At 25.9% G+C, this 16,684-nt stretch overlaps 1 protein-coding gene across 1 annotated transcript; it reads right to left on the bottom strand.

The window, feature by feature from the left end:
- Positions 1 to 11,335, bottom strand: LOC135928630 (DNA-directed RNA polymerases I and III subunit RPAC1-like). The gene is made up of 9 exons (XM_065465085.1): positions 11,291 to 11,335; positions 11,195 to 11,245; positions 11,047 to 11,154; positions 10,874 to 11,006; positions 10,711 to 10,833; positions 4,299 to 4,493; positions 1,416 to 1,538; positions 572 to 688; positions 1 to 179 (listed from the first exon to the last, which is right to left on the bottom strand). Exons 1-9 carry the CDS (start codon positions 11,333 to 11,335, stop codon positions 46 to 48), a joined length of 1,029 nt encoding a protein of 342 aa, XP_065321157.1. The 3' UTR covers positions 1 to 45.
- Between the last annotated feature and the right edge of the window lie 5,349 nt (positions 11,336 to 16,684).

Below are 16,684 nucleotides of genomic sequence, written 5' to 3'. Positions count from 1 at the left end.
ATTAAATTATTTTTTGATATCACAATTATGAGAATGAAAATATGATTAAGGTAAATCTTTTCTTTTTGATTGGTAAATATCAATTTCAAATATCCATTTTTGACATTTCTCCATTAGAATTTTGATTGATTCCTTGAATAATGTATCGGGTTCTAAACAACCAGTAGATTCGATGTTAACTATAATATTTTTTAAATTAAACAAATTTCTGTAAACCAAGATTTTACAAAAAGTTTATTAATCATTTTAAATTAGACATATAGAAAATGTTGAATCATATGCTGATACAATATTTAATATTTATTTATGTAAATATTAATACAATACTAGTGTTCAAATTTCTTTAGTTAGACAATGTCTACTATATTAAAAAAACTGAGGGCCAGGTTGCAAATCTACTTTTTTTGGCTGTTAAAATGAAATTTAACAAATAAAGGAAGTGGCATTTTAAAAGAATAGGGCTAAAATTATGAGAATTGGTGCCAACAATTTCCAAGTATCACCAATCTCGAATACATTCAAAGAAAATTTGATAAGATCATGAATATATTAATGATTATAAGGAACTAACACACGAAATGATTGCGAATTTTGCTGAGTTCGACTTTGTCTTTGAATTCGGGATATCTAAACACATTTCTGCTACATTGGTCGTATCTGGCATCTTTTACTCTGGCTATCTTATTTCCTTTAAAGTATTTTGGAAATATAATTAATCTTATAATTTATAATATTATTACGGACCTTTGGTACAGGTTAGCGATATAAAAAAATTATTTGAAGCATCTAAAAAAATATGGACAGAGAATTATATTTGAAGATGACTAAATTTTTATCGGGAGTGGTTATAAAAATTTTGGGTTATCTGACATTAATATTTTATAAGATACATTTAAAGGTAGATAAATAGGAGATGGAGTAAGTACTCAACCAAATTAAAAATGGAAGTTAACTTATGGATAACTTACTCTCGTTCCAATAAAAAAAAATAACTATGAAGTGGGGATTAAAATTAGTGATTTCGTTTTAGGAATATGATTAACTGATATTTGCAAATTAAACAATATTATACGCGTTCGCGAATAAATAGTTTATAAACATATGTAGTATTTGGATAAAATAAATGCCGTAATATTATTAATAAATATATGTAATTTTTGTAAAAAATAAATAGCGAAATATAATTAATAAATATTTATTAATAATGCTACAGTATTAATTTTATACCAAAAACTACATATGCTTAATAGTGCTATTTATTCGCGAACGCGAAAATTGTTTAATTCGCAAATAATATTTAATCACTATCCTAAAATGAAATCATTAATTTTTATCCATACTTTACAAGACCTATTTAAAAAATAAAATTTTTAATTCTCAACTCAATATGGAAAGGAATAAATTATATTTAAAACCTTTTCTATCTATAGCTAGTTCAATAACGCCTTTGGTGAAACATTGTTGAAATTTTATCGCTTGTTCATTCATTATAGACTTTTTTAATATAATATCGGGAAGATAACGGTAATGTGCTGTGCCTAGTAAATAGAAATAAACATTTTTGTCCTTTTTTTGTTAAATTAAATATATAAATATTAACAAATCGATTATAATAAATAAAAATATTTAACTAATTTTATTGTAATAATAAACATGAATTAAATTGTTGTTTTCATTATATATATTTAAAGATAAGTCATAATTTTTTAAATAATAGAATTAGCTCAGATGGCCCCTTTTCATTTATGGGAGCTAGAATGGGTGGGGGAGGAAGGGGGTAAAAAAATATTTGACTCTGAGATGTTCCGAGAGAGGTCTTTAGCAGGGAATAAGCCTATTTTCACCCCGAAACTTGGCTATTGAATTATGAATAAATTTACGTCATAGCTAGTTTTATATAAATGATATTTCTTTTTATACGGTCATACATATTACTATCTATATGTTATTTCATTTACATTTCAAATTTCAACCAATTAAGTTAGTTTACAATTTAAATAAAAATTCAAGTTGGCATTGAAATATAAAATAAAAAACATACTTGTATTTATTAATTTTTTTATTTGCAATATTTTCTAATTTTAAAAGAATATTTTGACGAAAATAAAATGATAAAAATTTATATGATCAAATAAATAAGAGAAAATATAATCAAAGTGTATATTGTTAAATATCGTTTTGGTAGTGGAAAATATATTTTAAAAAGTGGCAATTGTCTTTAGAGATCTGAAAATCTCTGCCCTTATGGACTTAGGACAGGGCCTATATTTTAAAAATAATTACGGTTCAGGCTGTCAGGCCTAATTTTAATATGATATCATTCAATTTATAAAATAAATAGATATATTTACAAAATTCTTGCAAGAAAGACCTATACTTAAACAAATTTAAGCTGGGCCAACAGATAATGGCTCGAACTTGAGGATAAAAAATATTTGTTAGAGATTGGGCAAGGCCGGACAAAAAAAATGGGTCGAGAAGGACTTGAAAAATTAGGCCCAATGCAGATCACTAATTGACATTTCTAATCTTGTTTTGATTAAACAAATATAAATAAAATAAGATAATTAAACATTTTTTGATATATTTATAAATATTTGTTAGAGATTGGGCAAGGCCGGACAAAAAAAATGGGTCGAGAAGGACTTGAAAAATTAGGCCCAATGCAGATCACTAATTGACATTTCTAATCTTGTTTTGATTAAACAAATATAAATAAAATAAGATAATTAAACATTTTTTGATATATTTATAATTAAAATATATAAATAAGATATGTTATAATCATCATTTTCAAACTAGACTAGTGATAAAGCACGTCAAACCATTTGCAATTCTGTCAAAATGTCAGATCTATCATAAGTCACCCAACCAAGTATGGGACCACCAAGTTAGCTTCAGAAAAAAACATGGCCTTTGCTGCATTTGAACAGGTCTTTCGGATTCGTGATCAACACACTCACCATAGAGGCCACAAACGATATATGAAAACATCAATTTTTTTCAAAAATAATAATAAATTACGTGTTTTATCACTAGCCTTTAAATGAAAGATGATACATGATGATAATTGCTATTTTTATACTATTTTAATTATTTGAAGAATTCATTTTAAAATATATTTTTTAAATTTTACTAATAAAAAATTTACAATATTAATATATAGGGTAAGATAGTATCTTTGTATATAAAATAAAACAATGTGTTTATATTTTTGCACATTACTTAGAAAATAAATAACGATCCGTATATAATATAACAAAACAGATGTAACTACATAAGCTAAAAAAAAATTTACATCAAATTTTATACGAATATGGTATAAATTTTAGTTTTTACATCTGTCTTGTTCTATATTATATATAGATCGTCATCAGTGTTGTGATGATTTAATGAAACATATTGACGATTAAATTAAAAATCATCCATTTAAAATTATAATCTTTGCAAAAATAATTAAAATATAGACAAAGCATTATTGAAATTTCTTTTATTATTCCTTTTGTTATTTTAATTATTTTTGCAAAGATTATAATTTCATATGAATGGGTTTTAATTAATCGTCAATATGTTTCATTAAATTATCAAAACACTGTATTTAGTATTAGGCAAAAATAAAAACACACATTGTTTCATTTTTTTAATAAAAATAATAACTTACTTTGTATAAACTATATTTTATAGGCTAAATAAAAGATTTTTTAAAATTATATAAATAATTATTTTAAATAAATAAATATTTTAAATTAAAAGCTAATATACAGTGATTCCATGTCATATCAAACAACTCACCTATTTTTATTTATATAAAAATTTGTAGAAATGTCCTATATGTTCTAGTTAGAATAAATTTTTTTAGCTAGTTAGCAATAATATTATTGGCACTAATAGAGATTTAAGGTATAAATATCCACATTTACCCTTTGTCACTGCTATATAATTATTTATTAATGAAGAACTAAATCAATTTAAATATTAAATTTTATATTTATAACACAATTGGTAATTTGTGGGAAAAAACGTCAAAAAAATATATTTTATTATAATCATTTTATATCCAGATAAAGTTTAAAACCAAGGAAATATCCCTTATATAAAACTAGATGTCTACATTAAATTTATTCCTAATATCAAAAATGCATATATTTAAAGCTATGCTATTTCTGACTCAAGCCAACCTCAAAGCTGCTTAGCAGAATTTTGATGTGAAAAATTAGCTCCTACCTCTTGGTTGAAAATAAACAAAATATTTGAAAATAATGTTAGTTAAAAAGTGTAAATTAAAAATAAATACTTACACACTGGAGAAAATTTGGCATGATCACTGCCTTTGCCTTTAAATGCAAGCATTTTTAATTGAATAACTTGACCAGGAATTAATTTCGCAATAAGAATATCAGAATTTACTGGCATAGGTTGTTTTTCAAGGGATAACGAAAAATATTGTTCAAATTGATTTTTTATTGGCAACCATTTTATAGCACTGCTAAAAACTTTAAATTTAATTTATTATTAAGTTAAATTCAATTATATAAAATATCTATACAATTTTTTTTATTAATTACCCCATTTAATACGATACAGCTACTGAACATTTTTTAATTTGCTTAAAATTTAAAAATATATTTTTAAAAAGCGATATTTTAAATAATTCTATAAAGATTTTATTATAGGTTGGCATGGCTTAGCTCAGGATTTTTAGCATAAGCAAATTGCGCAAAAATTATTTTTAGGTGTACCCAAAGTTTATAAAATGTTTAAAAACTAAGAATTAGGTAATAATGTTGCACAAAAAATAATTATAGGCCAGGCCAGATATCTTGTTATTTAAAATTATTATGGGTCATGCCAAATTGTTCAAAAAGTTCTACAGCCTGTTCAGGCCAAACCATCTATAAATGATAAAATATGAAATCTAAATAGGGCATGAATAAAATACGCTCCCCTACGCGCTTCTTATCAAAGAACTTCATTTAAATTATATTAATATAGAATCGTATTTAGCTTTATAAGATGAGTTAAAAAATGTTTTTTTTATTTAAAATAATGGCAAGTGGTAACAGTAATATTTTAAAAAATTATTTTTTAACATGACTAAACTATGTGGCCCCTATCAAAGAAGCTTAATTTATAAAAAAATGAACGCAGAATTATATATAGCTTATTAAAAGGAATCAAAAAATGTTAATATTATATTTTAAAACTTTTTATAACTTAATGGGCTTCTGAAACACATTTTTATGAATAAACTATGTGCCCTCAGTGAATATACATTATTTGGAAAAATGAATACAGAATCATGTTTAGTTTTTCAAGGAGATTCAGAAAATGGTATTATTCATTTTTTTTTAAATTATAATTATCGGAAAAAAAAAATTTTTCCTAAAATACGCGCTCTCATTAAATAGACATTATTTATGCAGAATCATGTTTAACTTATCAATGGGATCTAGTCATTTTAATTAATTTTTTCCAATCATGCTATACCTCCATCCAAACCCTCGATATATCTGTATTTAGTTTAAAAAAAATGGAATCCCAACTTAATTTAAGCACATTTTGCACATAAATGTCGCAAAGGTTAGGAGACATCTATTAACGAAATTCAAGGCTTAAGCAATATTTATTAATATATATATATAAATTGGAAAAAATAATAGCGTAATATATTTTGTTTGTAGAATATATCTTTTCAATATTTAAATATATTCGGGTCATATGACTAATTTTAAAAAAGTGGGGTCCGGGCTTGAAAAATTTAGCTCGATATAGATGACTAGTTTATAGTTTAATTAAACTTGTATAATGAGAAAATATTTTAAAGAATAATTTATCAACTAAACAAGAATGATATTTAGCGATTCAAGATGATTTAGAAAATGTTATATATATTCTCTTAATTTACACGATTCATTTTCTTATGATATAAACAAGTTATAAAAATTATAATACTTCAATAATAAATCTTAATTAAATAAAATATAACTCGATAATATTCAATCCGCAAGTTGACGTTTATCGTTTTTAAATACCTATTTATAAAAATATTCTAAATTTTTTCTCATTCTAAATTATAAACTATGTAAATACTTTTATATCTAGATATAAAAGTCAAATATAAAATAAGATTTTAATAAAACAGATATATAATGTTCAGTATTATATCATTACCAGTAAAAAAATAGGTAGGTTGAATAAATGTTTTTTATTGTTTCCGAACTATTTATAAATATATCATTCTGATGAATAACATATTTTATCAATTTGTATAAAGAGCTTATTATAATACTTTTAAATGTATTAGGATCAAATAATAATAAAAATTAAAGGTTGAATCGATACTTATCGGTAAATAAATTTATATTATATTTAACTTTTATAATGAATTAGAAAATATTATAATTATTTTTTTTATCATCTTCCATATAAAATACACAATTTTCTTAAAACTTTAAAACATTACAGATACTTTAAAAAAAAATTTTGAATGAATATATAAAATCTTAATCTTTGGATAATAAATAGTGATTTTGTTCCATAGTTCTATTAGGAATAACTTTCTTAAAATTTTAAAATAACTATAAATTCTTAAATTAATACTTAAAGTATATTTAAAAATCGTCAATTAAAACTACATATAATTTCATTATATATGTTTTATGATGTTTTGTAGAATAAAGTGTTTTTTCAAAAGCCAAATAAGTTATAAATAATTTATAAATTTAATATTAACGTTTTTTGATTCCTTTTAATTAGTTTAATATGATTATGCTTTAATTTTTTATGAATTAAGCTTCTTTTCTAGGGGGGCACGTAATTAGGTCAACAAATTTTTTTTTTAAATATAATACCATTTTCTGAATTTCTTTGAAAAGCTAAATATGATTCTGCATTCATTTTTTTCAAAAATAAAGTATATTTACTGAGGCGTGTAGTTTAGTCAAAAAAAATGTGTTTTTCCAAAAGCCCACTAAGTTATAAAAAGTTTAAAAATATAATATTAACATTTTTTGATTCCTTTTAATAAGTTATATATGATTCTGCATTCATTTTTTTTAAATTAAGCTTCTTTGATAGGGGGCACATAGTTTAGTCATGTAAAAAAATTATTTTTTTAAAATTTAACTGTTACCATTTTTATTAACTCATCTTATAAAGCTAAATATGATTCTATATTAATATAATTTAAATTAAGCTTCTTTGATAGGGGTTGCATAGTTTTTGGTGGAAAGTATCTTAGTCATTCCCTAAGAATATGTTAAATATTTTCAAAAAAATATTTTTATACTTGTTCATAAAAATTATCAATGTCATTAGATGCAACCATGTAATAAATAAAAATGGACCTAAATTATAAATAATGCTAAAAATTAAAAAGAACCTATTAACTATTATTCACTTAAAATTTTGAAAAAATTAAAATTTAACATGGATTTAGGGTATGGCCTACAGGTGCCCAATATAAGTATACCGTAAATTTTAATTTTTTCAAATAAACCAAAGCTAAGTTTAAATTTTTTTTAAAAAAAATACCAGGGCCAGGCTATATATTTAAAAACAAAATATTTAAAATCACCATTATTATCTATCAGAGTTGTTAAAGTATCTAGATAACTAGATATAAAAATGTGGTATCTGTATCTAGATAAATTTTTGATTAAAGTATCTGTATCTAGATATTATTTTAGAGGTATCTGTATCTGTTTTTAGATTCTTTTTAAGATACATTTTGATATATTTTTATTTAACGCTTTTTTATATTATAAATAAAAATACTTAAAATTTATTTTATTTCATATGAGCATATAAATTAATATTAATATATATATTAAAAAATTATATATATATGTAAAATATTAAAACTTATATATAAAAAAGAATATAAATATTAATTAAATATTATGTCCGAGTTATCAATAACAAGCAAATTTTGATATTACAATCCATCTCAAGGAATTTGCCATTTTTAATTGCAATGGAATTGGTATTCTATTTTATTCTATTATATTAATTTTTAAGATTAATATTGATGACAAAAATAACGACATTCCATGGCCAATTTCTAGACCATATTTTAAAATATATCTCAAAATAAAGAAAACAAATCTGTTAGTAAAATGTTTGCCATGTCCAAAAAATATGAAAATTTAAGTTAGCATTACCTCAACTTGCAACATTGTAAAACATTTAAGGGTATAGATACTAAATAAATGTTTACATTTTAAATTTTAAGAGAAAATATCAAACACTCTTAATCCAAATAAAAAAGGGGAAGGAGAAAAAATTTATTAAAGAAAATATTGGACTAGGCTCATTGTCCATTGAATTTTTTTTCAAGAGACCTCAGACTTTAACCCAAACCATTTTAGATGATTTAATATCTGATTTTATTATAGATAGCATTCAGCCATTTTCAATTGTTGCAAATTCATCATTTATAAAAATGATCAAAACATTAGCTCCACAAAAAAATATAATTTGCAGACAGACAGTGGTTGCTAGAATTTCCCAAAGATGGGAGAATGAAAAGAAAGAAATCATTAAAAGTCTAATAGAACCATTGTTAATATGCACAACAGCAGATTGTTGGAGTGCCTATCGCCGGTAAACAAATTGAAAAATTTTAAACAAATGAACCTGAAATTTTGTTTACTATTCTTAAATGCCTTACTTAAAAAAATTGAAGAGAGGTAAATTAATAATAAATTAATCAGTATTTAATAATTTTAGGTTCATTGGGACAATTTTTGAAGATGAAAATATTTTGGCAACTATGCTTCATCCTTTTTTTAAACTAGATTGGACATGGTTGCAAATGGATGAAAATTTTAATAAAAAGAAACAATTAATACAAAGATTAGTTAAGGAATTATAAAAGTTTTCAAATGAGTGCAAATTAACCTGTGAAAAAAAACCAATAATTTAATATCCGATTTTTTTCAGTATCCCACAGCAGGAGATATGATTGTTAATGATTTAAATTCTGATAATCAACAAATTTTAAATAGTTTTTTCACAAATGAATGCCGAGATTTTAGTATTTTTAAACAATATCCTGATATAAAAATGTTATTCATTAAATATAACACCATGTTGAAAGACTTTTTAGTATAGCTAAAAATGTCTTTACAGATAAACGAGGATGTATTAAACCAAAATTTTGAAATTTTATTACTGAAATCTAATAATTATTCATAATTAGTGCTGTAAACGTTACCTCAAAAAAGAAACGCGTTACCGTTACTCGTTACATTGGAAAAAAGAACGCGTTACCCTTACTCGTTGCCTTTTTAAAAAAGGAACGCGCGTTACTCATAAGATGACATTTTTTTGTAATAATTTTTTATTTATTTTTAGCAATAATTGATTTTCAAAATTTTCATCAGACAAACAAGAGCACTTAGTGCTCAACACAGCCTCCGCCGTGCTAAACACACGTTCAATTGGAGCAGAGGATGGGAGGGTGGTATTATATTTAATAAATATAAATTTTAACTCGGGGAATTTATTAAAAATATTTAAAGAAGTATCTTTGTTTTGAAAAAAATTTAATAAAACATCTTCACAAGGATTTTCATTAATTTCCTCATCAAAAAAAAATTTATCTTTATCAGAAAATATTTTGGTATTTGTTTTGGATAAGGGAATCAGGTCTGCTCTTTCTCTATCAAGATCTTTTCTCAAAATGGAAATAAGATCTTGCATTCTTTGTTTATTCATCTCTGATTTTATCCAGGGCAAATCTAATTTAAAGAGTGGGTGAATCATTGCTGATAGTATATAGGGTTAAATTTTCTTCATCAGAAGAATCAACTATTATAGAGTTTGGCATATATTCTTAAAATAAATTATAATATAGAATAATAATATTAATATATACTTTGAATTTTGATTGAATATTAGTTAGATTAAAATTTGATTGAAAATAACGAGCGAAAATTTAAATAAGAATGAAAGGAATGGTGGTTGATATGAATTAAAAACTCGGTTTAAAATAAAAATAATTTTATAGCACAATAAAATATGTTTTCTTTATTAATATTTTTTTAAGAAAAAATTTAAAGTAACGAGTAACGTTTTGCGTTACCATTACCCAAAAAAAAGAAACGCGTTACCATTACTTCTAAAAAAAGGTAACGTATGACGTTCCTTTTCTTCAAAAAAAGGTAACGACGTTAGTAACGTCAATACTTTTATGCCGTTACCCTACAGCACTATTTATAATCATTTAATCATATATTATATTATTTTATTAATAATATATAATAATTATTTATATTAATCATATATCATATTAATATCTAAAAATCATTATTTTAGTTATATTTTGATAAATGTGATATTGAGTCAATATATTTTTTAGATCATTTCATGAATTTTCATAGAATCCTAATTTAGGTTTATTCAAACCTTATCTAAGAGTATAATAAAAATGTATCTGTACCTAGATACATTTTAAATTGATTCTGTATCTAGATAACTTTTTAGAAGCTGTATCTGTATCTAGATAAATTTTTAGATTATGTATATGTATCTAGATCCATTTAAAAAGTATCCTTTAACAACTCTATTATCTACAATATATTTTTTAAAAATCTAGCCTGAAAATATAAAACCTGGGCCTTCTGGAAATTTTTTTTCTAATGCAAGCCAGGCTGTAAAAATGGTACCTCTGCAGGTCTCTGTTATAAATTTATTATAACTACATACCTTTATTATTTATATATAAAGCATCAGGGTCATTTGAATTTGGTGGAGCATTTGCATTTTTTGAACATTTAATATTTAATTCAAATTCAAGTGTGTCATTTGGATTCAAACTAAGTTCTTCTCCTAGATTAAAGTTTAATAAATTAATATAATATTTAATTACCAAGAGGTTTAAAGTTAAACAAATGTGGATTCACTTTTAATGGTATAAGACCTAAGCGGTGGCATAAAACCTCATCGGGGATTATTGAAGTGTTGTTATACAACATGACTTTATCTATTGCCATAATAGGAACCTTAAATAAATATAAGTAATATTTTTAAAAATAATCATACCTCAGATATTAAAATGCGGCGAATGGCGTTAACCAATGAGGCATCACATCCAATAATATCAAATTCCATTTCAGTTTTCAAAACATGATATATTTTGATTTTCAATTTCTATAAATTAATTATTTAAATTTTATATTTTAAAATATACTTTTTTAAATTCATTAATATCCCAGTATTGATCATCTTCCTCGCCTTGTGCCTATAATTAAAATAAATAGTTATTTATTGTAAGTTTTTCAAATACAAAAGATATTCCTTCTTCTAAAAGTTTGATGCGTGAATGATCCATAATTACTTTTCAAATTTTTGCTAAGCCGTGACTGTCTTCAGAAACGCAATCGTTTCATACACTCTTTTAAATATATATTAACATAACACTCATTACTATATCTCATACACTCTTTTAAATATATATTAACATAACACTCATTACTATATCTCATGTTTTACATATAAGTAAAAGCTTTATGTGGAGTAATAATTTTGATAATTATATTTTGAACAAAAAGTTAATATTAATAGATCGAATTCATAAGCTTTTATATTATTAAATTTAAAAATCATTTCTTTTATTTTATTTCCTGTTATCAAATCATAAGTTAAATTTGCTGACAAAGTTTAATGGAGGAAACGGGAAAGCCCCAAAGTAGACTAAAATATAATTATTTTATTTTGATGGTTTCTCTTTAATCATTTTTTGTATTATGAACAAGTCTAAACATTTTTATGGAGTGTGCCTCTTTCCATATTCTTAAGCTCCTGGCAGATAAATAACAAAATTTTCTTGACTAGTTCTTATTCTTTGATTATGAAAATCTTTTTCCCATTTAATAACCTTATTTTTAGAAAATTTTAAAGACAATCATCTAATTTAGATAGTGTATCATAATCACTAACATAAAATCTTCATCACTATTAATTACATTGTCATAATCACTTCTAATAAAATGATATTACATCTTAAATAATTTTATATTCAATTTTAAACATGGTGTATAATTTATATACTACAAAATTAACAATAATATTTTGAAATTTTAATTGAGTGGCTTAGCCAGGATTTTCTCACCCAAATCTCCCATTTTTTTGCTAATATCTTAGGGTATGTTAAATTTATTTTAAATATTTGCATATAAGATATAACTTTTAGAGAGTACTTCATTATAGATTTTATTTATTATATTAAAATACTATAGTAGCATAAATTTCCTTTATTTAATCATGTATTTATTTTTATTATTTAAAATAAATTTTAAAATCTAGATATTTTATATAGATTATAATTTTAAAAATTTTATTGTATAAAAAATTACATAAAATATAAATAATTCTTATGCAAATACTGGTATTTAAAAAAAATATGAAAATATTTTCAAAATTTATATTATAATTTTCCGATGTCCACACTACGTCATCGTGACGTCATGTCATCGCTACATCATGTAATCGATACGTATTTATTTTTATTTTTTTTATTTGTTGATTTTATTTATTTATTTTATACAAATAGATTAATGGAATTTCGAGAATTGATGGTGTATACACATACCTAACATGGATTGTGAGATTTGAAAAATCATCTTTGAATTGATATAAACAATATTCCCTCAACTTTCTAAATATGAATGAAATAAATATTGTGAATAAAAAGATTCAGGATAATATTTCACTTAATCCTTTTTTTATTTTTTAGATTACTTTCTATTTCTCAAAACCTTATCAATTCCTATAATTTAATTTTTATTATTTTTATATTATAATAATTTATATCTTCTTTCCCCCCCCCCCCTTTTTAATCTTATTTTTAAATTACCTTACAATTAATTAACCTTAATCTTAATAACATTACATTCATCATGTTATTTTTTAACTTTTAGAATATCATAATTGTCGTAAATAGCAATGTTTTTTTTTATTTTTAGTTGAAATATCATCATAAAAATCATTTTTTTTAAAAAACGATAAAAAAATATGATAACTCAAAAAAATCAAAGTTAAAATGATTGACATTTGAACTAAAAATAAAAAACATTGCAATTTACGACATGCCACCCCTTTATGGGCCAATGGCATTTTATGGGCCAATGGCATGCGTATATATAAAATATGTAATAATTACATACTAATACAAAATTTTCTATGTAATAATGTAAATCCTGTAGAATTTTGTGATATATTATGAGAATAATCTGGATGTAAGTATTGCGGGACGTTGTGGGAAACATCACGGTAGTAATAATTGATTCTCCCACAAATCCATTGCTTCATTATTTTGTAGCAGCATCTGGGACCCCGAGGTGCAAGGAGCGGTCACATCGAGAGTGGTCATCGCTCATCGTAAGATGTCCTCCGCCGGTGGGGTTGAAGAGAGACTGGATCTATCACTGGATGTTCCCATTAGTAACTTCCCTCTGTTAGCAGATGGAACCGGATGAGCGGTAGGAAGCGACAGTTGGACAGGCGTTGGGTCGCGCATTTTTCGTTTGCTACTTCCAGCGGACTCGACCACAGAGTTGTCATTTATCGGAGTTAGAAGGGCGCGATAGCCTCTATTGATAACGTTGCATTGGCTGCAGATATGGCCATCACTGTTACAGTTGTAACATCGTCGCTTCCTAGGTCCAGCGGAGGTCATTGCATTCTCTTGGGATATAGGTGACTGAATGGTCATGCCTTATTCTTTGGAATGAGCGTAACTTGAAGATAGAGGAGCCGAAATCAAGTAATTGGCTATTCGTTTGTATTATTATGATCTTTTATTGTTAATGATTATTCTCAAAAATTTTGTAACAAAAAATTAAGAAAATTTATTACACAAAAAAACTTATTTTAAAAAAAATGTAAAAGAAAAACTTTTGAGAAAAAAAAACTTTAATTAATAAAAAAAAATGCATATATATATGGTGTATATTTGTGTAAAAAAAATAACAATTTCAAAATAATTTTACCCTCGCTCCGACTTATGGGATATTGTAAACTAGATGAGGCACATACATGTTTATTCATAAAACTTTCTTATTTCCCACATGTGCCTCAAAAAACTCCATGTTATTATCACCAATATCCATTGGTGTGAGCGTCAAGTAAAACAAAACAAAAGTATTTGTAAAACACTAGCTCAATCAGGCGAATCCCCCAACCCGTATTCTTTTCTTCTCTAATTCATTCATAAACATAACGGCAATTTCAAGAAAAAACTTTAATAATAATAATTAATTTTTTTTAAAAAACTGACAACTAGCTAGACAAAAAAATCTTTTAAAAAAAATTTATCCACTAACCTTTACTAATACCATAAAAATTTTCTTATCATTAAAACTGTCATCTGGTTACAAAAACAGATTACGCACGACAAACAATTTTTAATAACATTTTAAAAAAACTTTCTATTTTTTTATAAAAATACTTATAAAAAAAAAATTCTATTGATCCAAACAAAATGCCTTATCGCCACTATTATCCATCAGATAAAAAAATTTTTTCTTTTACATGTATATACCAAACAATTTTTAACCCTTGTCTAAATTGAACAATAAATTAGACATTGACCACAAAAACATAAAAAAAAATATATTGAACTCTGACACGATATAAACCGTTTAATTAATACTTTTAAGATTCATACTAAAAAAAGAATCGAGTATATCTTCTCATAATATTTACCCCTTCTAACTTTACCCCAATTTTAAGTGATCGTGATGACGGATCACTGTAACCCCGGTTATTAACAAAATTTCACTCAATTTCGAACCTCGGTTTACTACTACCCGACCTCTTTCCCACTTCCTTCCCCGATTATCAAACAATCTGGTCCAAACCTTCTGGCCCACTGAAAATTTTACCCCTAATTTTACTCCCACTGAGGTAATAATTCTCCCTTTTGGTTTCAATAAATTTAAAGGACCCCGTGTTCGCCTACCTAAAAATAACTCTACAGGCGTAACCCCCTCTCGATTGCGAGAATTAAGGTAATATAATTAAGACATGTAAGCCTCATCCTTACGATTACCAGCCTTCCTAATCCAATTTTTAACAATTGCTACCATCCTCTCAGCTTGTCCATTCGAGCTGGGATGATATGGCGGCGTAAGAATATGCTGGGTCTGTGACTCAGCACAAAAATGTTAGAACTCCTCACTAAGGAAGGCGGGATTCCCGTCAGACACTATCGTGTCAGGAAAACCGAATCGGGCATACAATTCCCTTAATTTTTTGATAACTACTTTAGTGGTATAACCATGCACTTCTGCATATTCTATTCACTTGGAAAATAAATCTACCACTAAAAAATTGATTTTTTATCAAGGTCAAAGAAATCAATGTGGATACGTTCCCAAGGTTTCTTTGATCTAGGCCAAACTTACCCTACTTCTTTCCGGGGCATAGAGGCACAGGTATTACAAGGAACGCATTTCCTGGTAAATCCGTTCAATATCATTGCCCATACCAGGCCACCATACATATTCCCGAGCCCAAGGTTTCATCTTGTCCCGACCTTGATGTCCGGCATGCAATAAATTCATAATTTTACTCCGTAATTTATAAGGAATTACGGCCCGGTTTCCCCTCATAATACAATCATCAACAATTGACAATTCTTTTTGTATTTTTTTATAGTGATCATATTTGTTTTTCCAAGATTTTCTCCTGTTAAACTCAATTTTATCTGACTTAAATCTTTGTAGTTTACAGTATTTGTTTTCAGATCCTCCCAATTGGTAGGACCTCGACAGAGTAAGCACTAAGACCTTCTCTCTATCAATACCTATCCTATCACTTATTTCAGGATCTGCACAGCCAGAACCTAACCTAGACAAAATATCAGGCAAATGATTCTTCTTGCCTCGACGATATCTAATCTCTACGTTAAAACTGCCCACTAATAATAACCAACGCTGCAACCGGGAAGATAACATTAACTCCCTATTATCCTTTCGGAATAAGTGGGTTAACGGTTTGTGGTCGGTAAAAATTACAAATTTTTTACCAATCAAATATTCACGGCATTTTGTCAAAACGAAAATAACGGCCAAGGCCTCCTGTTCAATCACAGAATATCTCGTTTCTACATCCCGAAAAACTCGCGAGAAAAACAGGATGTGTCTTTCCACACCATCAATTAAATGTAATAAGGCTTCTCCAACACCTTTGTTTATTGCATCAACAGCTAATATGATTTCTAAATCATTGTTGAAACATACTAAAATTGGCTCTTCCCCAATCTTTCCCTTTAAAATTTCAAACACTTGTTCCAATTTCCAATCAAAATGAACACCCTTTTTTAATAACTCATACAACGGGGCAGCTACCTTCGCAAAATCCTCGATAAAACGATGGTAGTAATTTACCATACCCAAAAAGGACTGCACCTCAGCCTTACTATTGGGCTACTTCAAATTTAATATATTTTTCAAATTTTTTTTTAATGGCTTCACCTCAATCCCATTTATTTGATGGCCTAAATATTCTACCTCCGTTACGCCCAAAATACTTTTCTCCTTACTGGCTCTCAAGCCTTTATCATGAATTCTCTTAAAAACTTCCTCCAAACGTCGGTTATGCTGTTCAGGCGTCATCCCTGTAATCAGTACGTCATCCATATAATAAAATACCCCCTCTAGTCCTTGGAAAACGGACG

This window comes from Gordionus sp. m RMFG-2023, chromosome 4 (genome assembly GCF_954871325.1).
Source record: "Gordionus sp. m RMFG-2023 chromosome 4, tfGorSpeb1-WG-v2, whole genome shotgun sequence".
NCBI lineage: Eukaryota > Metazoa > Nematomorpha > Gordioida > Chordodea > Parachordodidae > Gordionus > Gordionus sp. m RMFG-2023.
This window is presented reverse-complemented; position numbering and strand designations above follow the sequence as displayed.

Excerpts from the sequence above, each read along its gene's own strand:
- LOC135928630 (XM_065465085.1), bottom strand. The coding sequence starts at position 11,335 with ATGGATCATTCACGCATCAAACTTTTAGAAGAAGGAATATCTTTT. Across the intron at positions 11,155-11,194 it reads ATATTAATGAATTTAAAAAA|AAATTGAAAATCAAAATATA; the intron begins GTATATTTTAAA and ends ATTAATTTATAG. Across the intron at positions 689-1,415 it reads ACTAGCTATAGATAGAAAAG|GAAATAAGATAGCCAGAGTA; the intron begins GTTTTAAATATA and ends AATACTTTAAAG.